Source organism: Vombatus ursinus, unplaced genomic scaffold (assembly GCF_900497805.2).
Source record: "Vombatus ursinus unplaced genomic scaffold, bare-nosed wombat genome assembly UNPS02014818.1, whole genome shotgun sequence".
Taxonomy (NCBI): domain Eukaryota; kingdom Metazoa; phylum Chordata; class Mammalia; order Diprotodontia; family Vombatidae; genus Vombatus; species Vombatus ursinus.
Genome location: NW_020954596.1, coordinates 47,226,192 through 47,242,834, shown reverse-complemented (window position 1 = coordinate 47,242,834; position 16,643 = coordinate 47,226,192). Strand labels below are relative to the sequence as shown.

Sequence of the window (16,643 nt, the reverse complement as noted above, 5' to 3'; positions counted from 1 at the left end):
TTCATTTGTTGTGTAACAGAGTTAAAGTCATAATATTACATAATTTTCCAAATAAACACACAAAATGCAAGTTATAACCCATTAGTGGTCAAATCGTCCAACAGGTCTTAACAAGCAAGTGTTGGCAGGCAAGCATGTTGTGCATTGTCGTTAAGTCCACCATGCAACAGCAGGAATATGTGCATGTAATGACTTGTTTATAATATGATACTATGTGGTTACACAACACAATATTGCATCATCAAAATTTCAAAGCAGGGAAAAAACCTCACAAATTTACAATGGATTATTAAATTTAAGATGTCATTTTTTTAAAAAAAAATTTTACATTTTTTGAAATGATGCAAATTTCAAAAAACCATTAAAGAATTAAAGAAAGTAGATGGGGGGTAGTGAGTAATTTTTTTTGAAAAGGGGAAGTAGGCCAAATAAGTTTGGGAACCTCTGATGAAAGGGGTCCCCCAAAAGGAGGAAAAAAACAAAAGAAAAGAGAGTGAGGTGGACGACTTTGTGCAGCTCTGCCTCCCTTAAATCCAATATACATATGAGTCAACACATCATACTATGTCATTGATCCTCTTCTAAAACAAAGGAAGAACAATAGTAACCATTGCATTTCTAACCCCGGGTGACATAGGGAGACCTACTATTTCTTAATTTATAAGACTATTTTTGTTTCACAGAAGGAATTTGTAGGATCTCTTTTAATATTTTTGCAAACAATTTATGTAAATTGGATTGGTTATAGTTTGACCTTTTTTTTTTTTTTTTGTAAGGCAATTGGGGTTAAGTGACTTGCCCAGGGTCACACAGCTAGTAAGCGTCAAGTGTCTGAGGCCAAATTTGAATGCAGGTACTTCTGACTCCAAGATCAGAGCTCTATCCACTGCTCCACCTAGCTGCCCCATGTTTTGACCTTTTGATAGAATTCATTTGTAAATCTATCTCATGGTCCTAAGTTTCTTGGGGAATTTATAACTTGCTCAATTTCTGTTTTGAATTGGATTAAATTATCTATTTATTGTTGTTAATCCAAGTATTTTTATAAATATCTGTTTCATTTGTCGATTTTGTTGCCACATAATTTGCCAGAATCACTTCTAATATTTTCCCTTATTTCCTTTTCATTTCCTTGTTCATTTCTTTTTGTCTTTTGTTAGAGGCAATTAGATTTTGTTTCTCTGTTTTATCAGATTAGGTAACCATTTCATCTATTTGTTTTTTAAAAAATAGTTCCTAATTTTATTTATCAATTTTTTTTTTTTGCTACCAAATCTGTTAAGCTTTTGATTTTCAGAGTTTCTATTTTGGTGATTGGTTGGGCAATATTCATTTCTGATTCTTAAATTTTAGATTGGGGGCGGGGTTTGGTCATAGTTTTTGGGGAATCTACTGATTCTTTAATTATCTCTCTTTGACCTGTTTCCCGGTCAGTTGTTTCTGGTGGTTACAGTCCCTTCTGTTTTTTTCCCCCAAATCTTTTTAGTTGGTTCTAATACTTCTTATCTCATGGAGTCCTTGATTTCTTTTAGTCCATCCTAATTCTCTGGGAATGCATTATTTATGTTTTTTCCAATTTCTATCCTAAGTTATTTATTTTCCTCCCAGAGCTATTATTTCACTTAATTTCCCCTCTATTTCCCCCACCCCCAACCCCCAATTGCTGTGGAGCTGCTCCTTTCTTCCACTGTTACCTTTGGGGCATCTTCTGACCCTTAATATTTCTCCTTGGTATCCAGCATTATCTTGTGTTTACTCACATCTCCAGCCTCATTTCCTGGTTTGAGACCAGGACCAAGGCTCCCGCCTTCTTCTCCACTCTTGGATGACCTGTTCAAACCCTGTTTGGTCTGGACCTCAATTTCCTTTCATTGGCTCCCATCTACCCTGGTGTATCTGGCCTTAGAGCGCTGGCAATTTTGAAGACCCCCTTGATCATCCGTGATCAGAATCCTGTGGTCTTCAAGATCCTCAAGTCAGAGTTCTGGGGACTTCCAGCCGTGCGTCAGGCATTCTGCTCTGACTGCTGGAGCTCCCCTTCCTCCACCTCTACCCTGCCCCTCCAAGTCAGAGGGATGCTGAATTCCAACCACTTTGGAGCTTTCCTGCTCGAGCCCTCGGATTCCTGCTCCTCCAACCAGATCCTCCACTACTTAAGGATGGTAACTGTGCCCCTCATTCCACTCCCTACACCTTCAGCTTTTTATGTGTTGTCTCCCCCATTAGATAGTGAGCTCCTTGAGGGCAGGGACTGTCTTCTGCTTTTTTTTGTATCCCTGGTGCTTAGGCACAGTGCCTGGCGTATAGTAGGTTCATAATAAATATTTATTGACTCTGACTCTCCTTCCCACCCTCACTGTAGTTTTCAAGTGTCTTTTCATTTGTTTCCCTGGTGAGACTGACCTACCAGCTGTCCTTTTGTGCAAGATGGATCTTACCACTGATTCTCTTTAGATTTCTTTCTTTTTTTTTTTTGGCTAGGCAATGGGGTTAAGTGACTTGCCCAGAGTCACACAGCTAGTAAGTGTCATGTGTCTCAGGTTAGATTTGAACTGAGGTCCTCCTGACTCCAGGGCCAGTGCTCTATCCACTATGCCACTGAGCTGCCCCTCTCTTTGAATTTCTTAACCATTATTTGACATGATGTTTTAGATCTTTGCTAGGGTATATATGTGGGGGAGAACTATATCTTTTCATGCTGACACCTTGACTGGAATTCTAGCCATGTTGCATCTTAATGTAACTCAAGATAAGCATTAGCCTTTTTTTAAGCTGCCACAGGACACAACTGACTCATTTATTGAGCTTGCCGTCCACTGAAACTTCCAGATCTTTTTCAAGCTTCTTGTTTTTCAGAAGAATCTTTTTCAAGATTCTTTGTTCAGTATTTAAAGTGGTTTCTTTGTGCCCAGCTTAAGACTTCCCATTTGTTCCTGCTGAATTTCACCTTATAGATTCAGTCCAATTCTTTACCCCTTTGAGATCTTTTTGGATCCTGTCCATACTGTGTGTCAGCAATCCCTCAGCTGGGTGTCATGAGTTTGAGGTGTCCATGGGACTTATGGTAGAGGTGTAGGGCAGGCAGTTAGAGCTTTGGGACTAGGGTTCAAGGGGGTGATTAAGGTTGGATATGGAAGCCACTGTCAGATGAAAACACAAAAAGTAGAGAGAAAAATAGGGTCTTGGATATAACTTTGGGATACCTACACTTGAGGGCTGGGAGATGTATAATGAGTTGATAAAGAAGACTAAGAAGGAACAAGAAAATTTATCAAACAATTGGAACCAAAGGAAGATCTCATTCTCTCTCTCTCTCTGTCTCTCTGTCTCTCTCTCTCTCTCCCCCCACCCCACACATACACATATACATATAAAATTGGGCAGATTGAAACCCTAACGTTGACCAATATTGTCCACTGTAGCTATGAATACCCTGGCCTCCCTGTTTCTATCCCTAGAACCATTTCCAGAATGCCATCTTACATCATGCCTAGGTGAAAAGAACTTAAAAGCAAGTGCAGGGGGCAGCTAGGTGGCACAGTGGATAAAACTCCGGCCTTGGAGTCAGGAGGACCTGCGTTCAAGTCTGGCCTCAGACACTTTACACTTACTAGCTGTGTGACCTTGGGCAAGTCACTTAACCCCAACTGCCTCATCAAAAAGCAACAAAAAAATAAAAAAAAAAAAAAAAGCAAAGTGCTATTTTTTTTTCCTATCTGTTACAGGAGACTTAGCAGCAGAAATATAACCAAAGGGTTTAGAGGGATAAAAAAAAAATCAAGGAAAACAGGGAGGAAAACAACAAAATAAAGAACGAATAAAAATTGGGATATGTTAAAGTTTAGAATGAGAGAAAAGCAGCAACAGTTGGAATGATGTGGCTTTGAAGGTGTAAGATTTAAAAAAACAACTATTTTCCTCTACCAGGAAGAATAACACTTAAAGTTGTATCAGCTTGTCTGGACTGTTTGTAGTTGTCCTAAGAAATGGGCATTACCATTGTAAAATGAAGTGATTCACAGGATTTCTACTTCCAATACATCCGTACAATTCAGCTCCTCTCTACCTTACTCAACTATATAGTTTGCTAGGCACAGCATCACCAAGATCCTGCCTAAGGTCAAGGACAGGTAATAGCACATTCAAACACAGATGTGCCTGGGTTGGCAAAGTGTTTCTAAACTAGCCAGCTCACCTGTATGTCAAAAGGTCCTCTGCCACATGAGTGGAACTTTCCATCACCACCACCTACCACTAATGTCTGGAGATAGGAAGATGGGTCTGAGCCTAGACCACAGGAAAGTTAACGCTTTTTGTCAGTATTGACAATTGGAATCGCCAAAATTGGGTACCCTGGTGACAGGTGTGTGACAGGAAAATGTCTGTACCATAACTGAAATCACAGACAGACCTGTAACAAAAACTTTTCAGTTTCTCTCCAGTTCTGATCATTTCCAGAAATGTCAGGAAAGAACATTAAAAAAGGGAAAACCTTCCAGTGGGGGAACTGAAAAGCAAGTCATGTTTAATAGAGCAGGAAGTTGGTCTGGACGTCCTTTAAGGGCAGTTTTAGCATTAGGATTCTATGACTCTGTGTAATGATCTGATTTCCCCCAAGTATTACTGTCTATGATAGGGTTTTTGCAAAGCAAAGAAAGTAAAGTCAGTGAGAAAGCATAGCACAACTTGAAAATTCCAAACAAGCAGCACAGATCCTGTCAAAACTCAGTGCCCTCCAGATTCAACCACATGGCTTCCTCACTGAAGACGTCCTCCAGTTTTAAATCCTTAGGGCTACCTTAGTTACTGAAATTCAGGAAACAATCCCTCATTTGGTTTCCACTCCCAAAGATGGATATGGATCAGAGCAAAGCAAGGAACTGGAAGCTTGTCTTTTACCTCCCCTAGAACATGGCAGTCCCAGGAACATAATAGGCTTTTCATTTTTTTTTTGGCAGACTGAACAAATGAACTATGGTAGGAGACCCGAACATTCCCTGACCTGCCTTTTGGGGTCAGGTGGATGCTTTAAATTAAGGAGTTTATGATGCTCACCTGATGCATCCACTCTTTCCTCCACCCCAATATAAACATTGCAAAAATTATTACAAGAAGGGAGGAAGCTTTGGGATGCAGGGGAGAGACAGAGAGGCAAGGGACAAGCTGAGGAGAGACAGGAAAGGGCAATATTTGCAATATTTCCACTCCTAATTCTGAAAGACTCCTTTGACCCCTAAGGAACTCTTATGGCATTCTATTACTGGGCTTAAAAATCCAAATCAAGACAAGACAAAGAACAAGAAGAAAAAACACACATGAACACTGGTGAGAATGGTTCATTGTTTTATTGTTTCCTTAACCTAAAGTCAATGTACTTGAGTAGTGGGGTATCAAAATGACTGGATATTACATTCAGAGCATAAAATGAATAATGGGGAAAGAAGCCCCCAGTAGGAACAGACTCCTGGGAGTTTTCTCAGGAGGACGAGAGCAGAAGGAACAAAACTTCTGTCTCTTACTGAAATGGCAGGTACGCAATATCTACAATGAGTCCAAGTCTGCAACTCTTTTTTTTTTTTAATACCCCAGGCTTTTTTCTCTAAAGGTTCTTTTCCAATTGACCCAGGGAGAGTCAGAAGGACTCCTCTCTGGCACAGGAGAGATGTGCTGTGCTTTCAAAATGTAAGGATCAAATATAAATTATATATACATTAAAACAAAAAAGGGAAGTGATTTAAACTTCCACTGTCCCTCCTCAAACTTAATGCTTTATTTATTTTATAGTCAATACTTTTTTTTTTAAAGATAAGTCTTTGGGAGACCCTATGTGATATTAAAATAATCAAGTTTCCATGGGCATTTTCACACAAAGTATATTTTTATCCTGAGAATTACTTTTGCAATGTGAAGGAGTCCTTTGCAACACAGAGACTAAGTTGAAAGGTATACTTTAAGGAAGACATATATCTAACGTCATTTTATTTTGTTACATTGGGGTAGGGGGGAGAAGTAGTACAGGCAGGAGAGATAGTATAGTATGGTGGCAAGTATACTGAACCTGTAGTCAGGAGAATTCAATTTAAGTCCTGATTCTGAAGATTACTAGTTCTGTGACAATAGGCAAATCACTGAACTTTTCTGAGTCTCAGTTTCCTCATACTTAAAATGGGAATAACACTCATAATGTTAACTGTCTAACAGGACAATGTCATGGGAAAGTACTTCGTAAACCATGAAGGGCTATGTGAATGTTAAATTATTATTATAATAATTGTGGTACGCTTAAAAGGCAATTGAGTTCCCTATTATGTCTGAAAATATCTGAGAATACTGTTTTCCAAGGAATGAAATACACATAAATGCAGGGGCATTAGGCTGTATCACATGGTACAGCCATGCATAAATAAATAAATGACACTTTACAATATGGAGATAAACCCACTACACAAAGCTGTAAATGTCAGATACATTTGGCAAAGTCAGAAGTATTTGGCAGACTCTAAAATTATGCTATTTCCATGAAACGAAATCATCATCTAGGTTGGTCAGCAGTACTAAAGGGATAGAGGATTAACAGTCAACAACAACAACAAAAACCCTTTAATAAAATATGTTTATAAAAAAAAAATCCCTCCCCCCAAATATGAAGGATTAACAATCAAACCTAAGATTCTGGAGTTTCACAAATAACCTCAGACAGCTCCAAAGGTTGTCTGTCATTTATAACATGGATGAACAGTGCCCCAGATGTGCTCAGGAGAAGAGTTACCCCATGAGTGATGCCAAGGGTTTGACCACAGAAAACTACTTCCAAGGGCTGATCCACCATGATCCCCACCAAAGGAAGCACCTCCATCCCGTCTTATTTTGGAAAAACCGCATTTTGCATATTATTTTGCATGTGGGGGTACTGAAGTACAATGCAGGAATACATTATAACATAAAAGTGCATTTATTCATATCAAAGGGCTATCTAAATCTTTAGAGTATAGTAAACGGCATGGATGGGGATATAGAAGATTTAGGGACTAAGAAGGAAAAAAAGTAATTGAACATCTCTCCTCCTCCCAACTTTTTTAAAAAACTGCATTTGTTTTAGGCAAGACTTTCCATGATAACAAAAGCAAGAGTTTCCTCCCTGAGAAACATGTTTCTCTCTACTACATCCAATTCCCTTGTCTGTCTCACTTGGCTAAGGCATGGACATTCGTGCAGATGGTGCGAAAGCCCTCATGGTGATGCTGACTAGGTAGTTTTTCCCTTGTCCCTTTTTTAGGGGGGAGCTCATCCAATCACTAAGGGCAGCCGGCCATTAGTTGTCTTCTGTGAGCTCTGGCTTGGCAAGACTAGGATCTCCATTCCCCAGCTCAGCTGCTTTTTTCTGTAGCTCCTCCACCGTCTGCAGAAGGGCTGATCTTTCCAGTTCTAAAGCCAAAGCTGTCTGTTTCAGTTTGTTCTCGTTGGCCATGAGAATCTCAATGGTGGCTTCAAGGCTTTGGATCTTCCCATTTGCCACCTGGAAGGTTAAGAAAAAGAACTTTTATCACCTGAAGGAAGAGGAGAGGGAACATTAATTCCCCTAAGTCTTAGGGCCACATCACTGTGGTACCTAGATACAGAGACTGACTGATGCTCTAACCAACTGGGAAACTGGTTTGTGTGTGTAGTGTACGGAACACATGTTACTTTAAGCTATCTATTTTTACCCGTCATCTACTTTCTGTTTTACTAAATTTATGGGGATGAATGAGGTTTTATATTCACATAGTCAACAGCCGAAATGACTTAACTTTTCAACCAGGCATCTCAATTACAATAGCCCTTCATCCATTGGCTCTGTAATGAAATCAGACGTTTCACTTAAATGAATTTTCCAGATAAATGAAGTTTACTCCTTTAAGCACATCCTTAAAAACAATCTAAACCATTTTTTATGGAAACCTTTTTAAATTGTATTACACATCTCCTTGCCTTAGAATCACAGATTCTTTCTGAAATAATCTTTTGTTGGATCATTTAGGACCATGATGAATTATCACACTGTGCCGAAGCCTCTATGCTGAGCAGATTCTGGCTGCTGGCTTTGATATGGTTATTCCCTCCTCCCTGACCCCATCCCCCCATTGATTGTCAGCTATCACATTATCATTACTATTTTTAAAAATAAGTATTATAAACTAGAAAATAATCAAATACATTCATTTCTATATACAAACATCAGAAAACAGGTTCATATATGAAATTTATGTTTGTTTCCATAAATACTCTATACTCTCTACATATATATTTCTATATATTCAGATATATTCATTTCCTATATACAAATATATGTGAAACCATGAATCCAGTACAATTCTAGAAAACATATATTCAATTTAACATGTATACCATCAGGGCCCTGCTTATATCTAGGTCCCCTTCTGAACACATTCCCCCCCCCCCCCCCCCCCCCCCCCTTCTGTGTATTTGAAAAATGTCTCATTAAAGTCTTTTATTTTTTAATATCTTTTAATTTTTAAAAATCACATTTACTACATCTTCCCCTCCCCAATAAAGGCCTTGGTCAGCGAAGCAAAACAAACTTGTGTTGCATTGGCGATGTCTGAAAATGTACATCTCAGTCTGCAAACAACAAGAGAGAGGCAGGCTTCATCATCAGACTTAGGGAGTTTTGAATGGTCACACTCTATAAATAGTTCTCCTGGTTCTATTCACTTCACTTTGCATTAGTTCATACAAGTGCTCCCAGATTTCTCTTGGATGATAACATACCACTTACATTTATGTGCCATAATTTCTTCAGCCTTTTCCCAACTGATGGTCACTAACTTGGTTTCCAATTCTGTACCCATTAAAAATATTTTTGGTACATTTGTATCCTTTTTCTATGTCTTTGATGCAGATGCCTAGTAGTGGTATCATTGGGTTAAAAGGTATGAAGAATTTGGTGACTGTTTGGGTAAAGTCCCAAATTGCTTTTTAGAATAGGTAGACCACTTGAAAGCCCTTGCAACAGTGCATTAGTGTGTTTGTCTTCTCATATCCTCTCCAACAACTGCCATTTTCCTTTTCTGTCATTTTTACCAAAGTTAAGGGCAGGGAAGGGAACATAATTTGTTTTAATTTGCTGTTATTAGTTTTTCATATGGTTATTGACTGCTTGAATTTCTTCCTGTGAGAAATGCTTATTCATATCCTTTGGTTATTCATCTGTTGGGGAATGACTCTTGTTCATGTATATTTGTATCAATGCCCTACATATCTTGGCTATTAGACGTTTATCAGAGAACTACGCTGCAAAGTTTTTCCAAGTTAATTGCTTTCCTCCTAAGTCTAACTGCACTGTTTATTTATACAAAAAGTTTTTTTTTCAAATTCATGTTATGAAAGCTATCTCTTTGTATTCTCCAAAAATTTGCTTATTTTATGAACTTGTACATCTAGGTCATGTAATTATTTGAAATTTATTGTGGCATATCATGGGAGCTTTGATCTAAGCCTAATTTCTGCCAGATTGCAGTCATATTTTCCAGTTATTTTTGTCAAACTTATCTCAGTAGTTTGGGTCCTTCAGTTTATTAAATACTATGCTGCTACGGTTTAATTGCTTCTGGATCTATACCTAATCTGTTCCACTTATCAACTTATCTCTTTTTCAAGAAGTACCAAATGATTTATGCTTAGAGTTTTGTAGTATAGTTTGAGATCTGGTGTTGCTAGACCCCCTTCCTTCCCACTTTTCCCCCCATTATGTCCCTTGAGATTCTTGAAATTTTGTTCTTCCAGACTAATTCTGTTATAGTTTGGTCTAGTTCTATAAAGCAATTTTTGGCAGCTTGGTATGTTACCAAATCTGTAATTTAGGTAATAGGATCATTTTAGTTATATCAGGACATTTCGGCCATAAGCAATTAATTCCTCTCCAGTTATTAAATCTTCCTTTATTTCCACAATGTTTTGTAATTGCATTAATATAATTCCCATGTGTGTCTTAGCAAGTGGATTCCCAGATTTTTTGTACATTCTGTAGTAAATTTCAATTGATTTCTCCCCCCTCTCTGCTAGGTTTTACTGATAATGTACAGAAAGGCTAACAATATTTATGGCTTTATTTCATGTTCTGCTTTGTTACTGAAGTTATTATTTCCATTAATTTTTATTCGAATCTCTAGGGTTTTCTAAACCATAATAATCTGCAAAAGCAACAATTCTGCTTCTTTGCCTGGACTTATTTGCATAATTTATTTTTCTTGTATTGTTATAGAGAGACTTTCTAGAAACATTGACAAATATTAATGGGGACACTGGACAAAAATTGTTCTATCCCTGATCTTACTATAAAGGCCTCTAATGATTACCAATTACAGATAATAGTAACTCTTGGTTTTAAGATACTGTTTAACCTATTAAGGAAAGGACCACTTATTATTCTGCTTTCTGGTATTTTTAATATAAAAATGATGAAGCTTGTTTGTTGAACTGTTGATAAAATTGCATAACTTTAATTTTTTTGTTACTACTATGGTCTATTATATGTTTATAGTTTTCCTAATATTGACCTCTAATCCTGTGATCCTGGTATAAATAAAAGTTGGTCAGGATATATATTCTTTTTAATATCCTACATTAGCCTCTAAGTTCATACTTCATTTAATATTTTTGCATCAACATTCATTAGAGATAGGGGGCTATAATTTTCTTTCTCTGACTTATCTCCCTGGTTTGGTTATTAAGATACTATTTGTCTCATAGAAGGAAACACCAACATTCTTATTACTACACATTGTCTTATTTGATCATCAATCAATATTTATTGACTCCTATGTCCCAGGCACTGTACTAGCCGCTATACAGTAATGAAATAGTCTCTTCCCTCAAAGAACTTATGTTCTATTGGAGAAGAAAGCATATGCAAAAATAACACAGACACAAAATATGTACAAAGTGAATATAAGGCTGAAAGGTAATTTGGGGGGCAAGAGCTTGAAGGGAATTAGTAAAAGGTCCCATAGTAATACTAAGAGGCAAGTAGCAAAGGCCGGAAGAATTATTCCCTTTTTTACAAATGAGGAAACTGGAGTTAAGGTAGTTAAATAATTAAGATCAATTAAAAGAAAAACATATACTTATACAATAATGGCATTTTAAATGAAAAGCTTGGAAAGAACTCTAATCAATGAAATGACCAACACCGATTTCAGAAGACGGATGATGAAGCATTCTCCTGCTCTTCAGAAAAGTGATGGCCCCAAGGTACAAAATGAGGCAGGCATTTTCATGAGAATTTATTTTATTATGCATATTTGTAACAATTTTTTTTCCAATTTGAGGATGAGTGAGGGAAAGGAAAGGGGAGGTGATCAAAAGAGCTACTTAGAGAAGAAAGAAAAGAAAATGAAAAGGACATTGAAACATTTTTTTAAATGCACAGAAAAGAACACAAAGTAGATTAGAGGGAAACAAGGAGAAGCAACAGCTTTGAAAAAGACATGTTAAGTTTATTATCTACTTATAAGAAAAAAACTATGAATAATAGACTCACAGTCTCAAATACCATCTTTTTCTGTTCTACTCTGTATATTAACTGTTTTATTTGGTGTTACATTCAGAATAAAAATATTAAAAATAAAAAAAATACATTTGAAATGAGAACTGAGGGGCTTTTCCTACAAGTAAAATACACAGGATACACAGGATTTTCTAAACAACTATTCAGAAAACTTTTTCACTTTTTCTTGGTTCTCAGGTATGTTTTGTGTTGTTGAGATTGTCAGGTTAAGTCAAACATGTCTCTACTTCAAAAATCAATCTAGAACTTTAAGCCTTCATTCTACATGGCAGACCTACTTCTCTTTAGCCCTGTACAAGCAAAACTGCTCATGAGTAATACCAGAAACAACTCATTAAATTAACTGTAGGTAGTTACTAAAGTTTAGATGCTTGTACTGATTAACGTTCAACGTTTTCAATAAAATTATTAATTTTTAAAAAGTCAATTAAGCTTTTTAGACTCTCAGTTTCTCATATATAAAATGAGGTGATTGGATTTAGTTAAGGCCCCTTTCATCTCTAAACCTGTGATCCTCTGTGTTTAAATTTATTGTTAAATTTGCCACATCAAGTTTGGCTCACTGTTCTAGCCTATGAGGATCTTTTTGGGTGTGTTCTTGATCTTTGAGTTTTGAGCTACGAGCCTATTTGATAAGCATGGCATCTTATGAGAGGGCCAGCATCTCCCTGACACACATTTTTCCCACCCACAACAGAGAGAACCTTTATCTTAAAGAAGGCAAAGCTGCCCCTGGGACCTGATTGGCCTTGGTTTCTCTCACACAGTTTCCTGTTCATCTAGGGGCAGAAAAAAGCCCCAGACATACTGGTGGGTGCCCAAGACCACAAAAGTTACTTTCCCCTGTCCTTTTCACCAGACACATTTCCATCCAGAGGGAGACAAGGGGGATCACTTCCAGAAAAGTTAAGTGCCACTGCACCCTGTTTTCTAGCGGTAAGGCCCAGGAAGCAGGACGTGCCCTGAGCTTGGCATAACAAAAATCCTTTGCACTCACCCTCTGGATGATCTCATCTGGCAAAATCACATAATTATTGTATTACTTTGACCAGCACCAGATGTTCTCTGAGCTCAGACATGTTCTGGTCACGACGCCCTACTATGAATCATACTTGTCACATTTTGCTGTTACCCCTCATTGTCAGGGCTACAGCTCACTGCACAACCACTGGTACAAGTTTTGAGATCTCCCCAATGCCTTGGGTCCCCCCCACTAGGGATGGAGCTCTGGCACCTGTATGTAAATCCTCTCCTAGCTTGTAAGCTGTTTACCTCACTTTGATATTAAACTCCTATTTGATTCCTGACTCTCTTGTCTCTAGCCTGCTCTGTTTGGCTCTGGACACCCACAAGTGAGAGGCTGGTTCGGTCTGGTTGACATCGGGTATCCTTGCTGTGTTAACGAAAAAGAAACCTCTTTATGTTAAATGATCAGTGACCTGTGAGTGCCTCAGTTTGTCCCAACATGGAACCTGAATTAAGAGGAAGCTGGTATTAGAGTCATGCCTCCGACATCATCTAAGATCTTACTGAAGTCTTTGATGAAAATACTAAATAGCACACACATGGCCTAGGTCAAGTCCCAAGGACACGTGCATGACATTGGAGACTTTTTTCTAGATTGCTGTTGAGCTATCGGGTGGGATTATTCAACCAGCTCCAAATCAATGTGTATATATGCTTGTTAAGCTTGCCCTCATCTCTCCATTTTTTTCTACCCATATAGGATGAGGGACTATTCGAAATTCTTAGCTAAAATCTAAGTGAGTTATTTCTACAGTATTCCCCTGACTTAATAGGTCTACCAAATGAGAAATAAGGTTAGTATAACATAACATATTCTTGATGAAGTCATACTTACTCTTTTGGGTTATTGCTTCCTTTCTATATGCTCACTTACCATTCCTTTAATAATACCTGCTAGAATTTTGCTGGGTATCGAAGTCAAAATCTCTGGCCTACCGTCTGCACTTTTCCACTGCACCTATCCTGCTCCTTATAATTTTTCAAAGGATTGAAATTTGATAACTGGCTCAGCAAACACACCCTACAATTCCTTTCATGCTCTGGATTGTGGTTTGTTTGAGACTAGTGATTTGAATTGCTCAAGAGCATCTAGGTACCCTGTTATTATATTCTTCCTTAACTTGGGTTTCATCTATTTATTAGTATTCGTATTTGTATTAGTATTAGTATTAGTATTAGGGTATTCATCTATTTTTGTTTTGCCCTTTCTAGTCTCCTTGGAAGAGAAAAATCAAGGCCAAATAAAAGCTGAGTGGTTCCACCTTCTCCCTACCACCTAGTATCATTTTCCCATCCACCCCCAAGCATCAATAGTGATGCTATCAGGCAGAGGTTGCTTATGTTTGGTGTGTGGTTAAAAAAAAAAAACCCAACACACTGTAATACGTTGACACCTGACTCATTCTTTAAGGACTTTCCATTATTCCAGCCCACAATGATACATCTCTGAGTTCATTATAGCACTTACATTTGTTGTGCACAATTCAGCAATTAACTGTACTATGTCTTGTTGGGCACGTACGTCTTATTTTTTCAGATTGTATGCTAGTTGAGGATAGAGACCATGGTATCTATTTTATGTTCTCTGGAAGACCTACCTAGCAGTGTTAGGCACACAGTAGGCTCTTAGTTGGCCAACCAACAGGATAAATTGAAGTGTCTCAATGACCAAATCAACATCATTAATAGTACCTACTACAAAATGGCCTCATATATGGTACTATAAAAACCAAGAGAAATGATAAAATCTCTGGCCCTAGTAATTTACATTCTAAAACTAGCTTTAGAAAATAAACAGCCATCCATTAAATGGATGGATAAAAGGGTTTTCCTATTTGGAAAAAAATGCAGCAAATAAACCACTTAAATACTTACTGAACATCTACTGTATTAGCCATTATGAAGGTTATAAAAGAAATGGAACACATGATCCTTTAAGAGCTTAATCACCTCTTGCCTGGGCTATTGAAACAGTCTCTCCCAAGTTCTCCCCTTCTCTGAGCCCTTCCCCGCCCCATGGGCCAAATACGACATTTCTAAAGCAGAGCAGTGCCCTTGTCACAACCCTACTCAATAAACAGCACTGGTTACCTATTTCTTCCAGTCATTATTTGTCAGTGAAAGCCATTATTCCCTTTTGTGCTTTGCATAATACAGCCAACGTGGAGTTCTTCTGGTTTCTCACATATCACATTCCATCTTCTCTCTCAGTGTCTTTGCACACAAGCTGTTACCCATGCCTGGAATTCACTCCCTCTTCACCTCTGCCTCTTGGAACCTCTGGTGACTTTCAAAAGCAAACCCAAGGGCGACTTCCTACAAAAGGTTTCTTTCCTGATCCCCTTAGCTTCTAGCCCTTCCCATTCCCTGATGTGTGTACACATTTACCCCAATAACGAATCTCCTTCAGGAAATGCACTGTCTTTTTTCTCACTGTATCTCAGTGTCTGACATAAAGTGGATACTTAATGTCAAATGCTTGCTAATTGACTGAGAGTACAATACACACATACATATATATATGAAGAAATAGAGAGTACTGGACAAGATGGCATCTAGTTCCAGGTCTGCCATGAAGCAGCGATATCTTTTTAAAAAAAACTCAGTGTCTTCCTCTATAAAATGAGGGTTTTGGACAAGACCATGTCCAGCACTTAGCCCAGTTGGGCACACAGTAGGAGCTTAATAAATGCTTATTGCTGATGGCTTTCTTTTAGCTCTAAGGTTCTATGGCTTATGTGGATATTAATTAAACTTCACACTAACAATGCATACATAGGTGCGCTTTCTCTAGTTAGCTAAAAAAAAGAAAAAAACTACAGAAAAATGCTGTTGCTCCTGCTGATGACTTAGTGCCTAAGCCTTTCCTGCAAAAGGTGTCGATCTGAGCTTTTCTGAATTGCCACCCTCACAGAAGGATTACCAACATTTCCCTGATACCCTGGTCGCATGAACTTTGCCAAATAAAACTAACCTATGAACCGAAATGCTTATTTCAGTTCTAGATGTTTGTTTTGTTAAAAATGGCTCCATGATACCACGCCACAGTGAAATGAACGTTTGTTTTGGGTTCATCTTAAACTGCCGCCCTAAATGCACACAGGCTCACAGGCTAGTTCCTATTGTTGACCCTAAATTCCCCATGAAGGATTAGGACTTTGTCACTAGAGTCCAGGAACTCTGATGATACTTCAGGAGCCCTAAGTATTTATAGTGATTTCTATGCAGTCATAATAGCTCAATCCTTCAAAAACAAATCAATTACAGGAATTTGTCTTAGAATGTGCCCTAAGAAATATTTTTAAAATTGTCCTTGATCTTGCACTAAAAAAAGAACAAAAAACAAACAAACAAAAAAACAAACCCACACCAACTGATGTAGATATGGCCAGTACTTGAACTTTGCTTGAAAGGGGTGGTCTTCACAGTAGATTTGTTTTTTCAGTTTTTGAGACAACTGCAACATCAGGTCCTCTGTTCTCATTGATAAATAAGTCTCAGCCAAGAGACTAACTATTATGATTTGAATTACAAAGATCTTGAATAAGACTACTAATTTATTTCATATACACTGTAAAATTATGAAAAATGTCTCTCAGTGGATTAAAGAAAAAGATGTTTTCCCATAAAAAGCTTTTCACTGATGCTGAAAACTCCTTATACAATATTAATACCTCCATACATTTGCATAGGATTTTACACTTCTTCCTTGTGTTTTTACAGACATTATCTCATTTGATCTTCACAAGAATCCTGAAAAGTAAATAGAATGGTATTATCACCCCCATTTTATAGAAGAAGAAACTGAGAGATTTAAGTGCTTTGTCCAAAGGCACAGAACAAGTCACTGGCAGAGCTATGACTACAATTCTATGCCAACATACTAGACTCTTTCCAAAATGTATATTCAATTCAATTTTAAAAAAACATTTATTAAGTATCTACTGTGTGCAGAGCACTCTGCAAGGAACTTTGATAAAATAGTTCCAATACTTATGCAGTTTATAGATTAGTATGAAGGATAAGTCACATGTACAGGTAACTATGA

The 16,643-nt window shown here is 37.7% G+C and overlaps 1 protein-coding gene across 6 annotated transcripts in view; it reads right to left on the bottom strand.

Moving 5' to 3' along the window:
• Positions 1 to 5,326: 5,326 nt before the first annotated feature.
• Positions 5,327 to 16,643, bottom strand: part of TBC1D1 (TBC1 domain family member 1) — a 296,435-nt gene continuing 285,118 nt past the window's right edge. For all 6 annotated transcript variants that reach the window (XM_027836200.1, XM_027836195.1, XM_027836197.1 and 3 more), the window contains one exon: positions 5,327 to 7,516. In XM_027836200.1, coding sequence (XP_027692001.1) covers positions 7,313 to 7,516 — 204 coding nt within the window. In that variant the 3' untranslated portion in view covers positions 5,327 to 7,312. The remainder of the gene's footprint in view (positions 7,517 to 16,643) is intronic.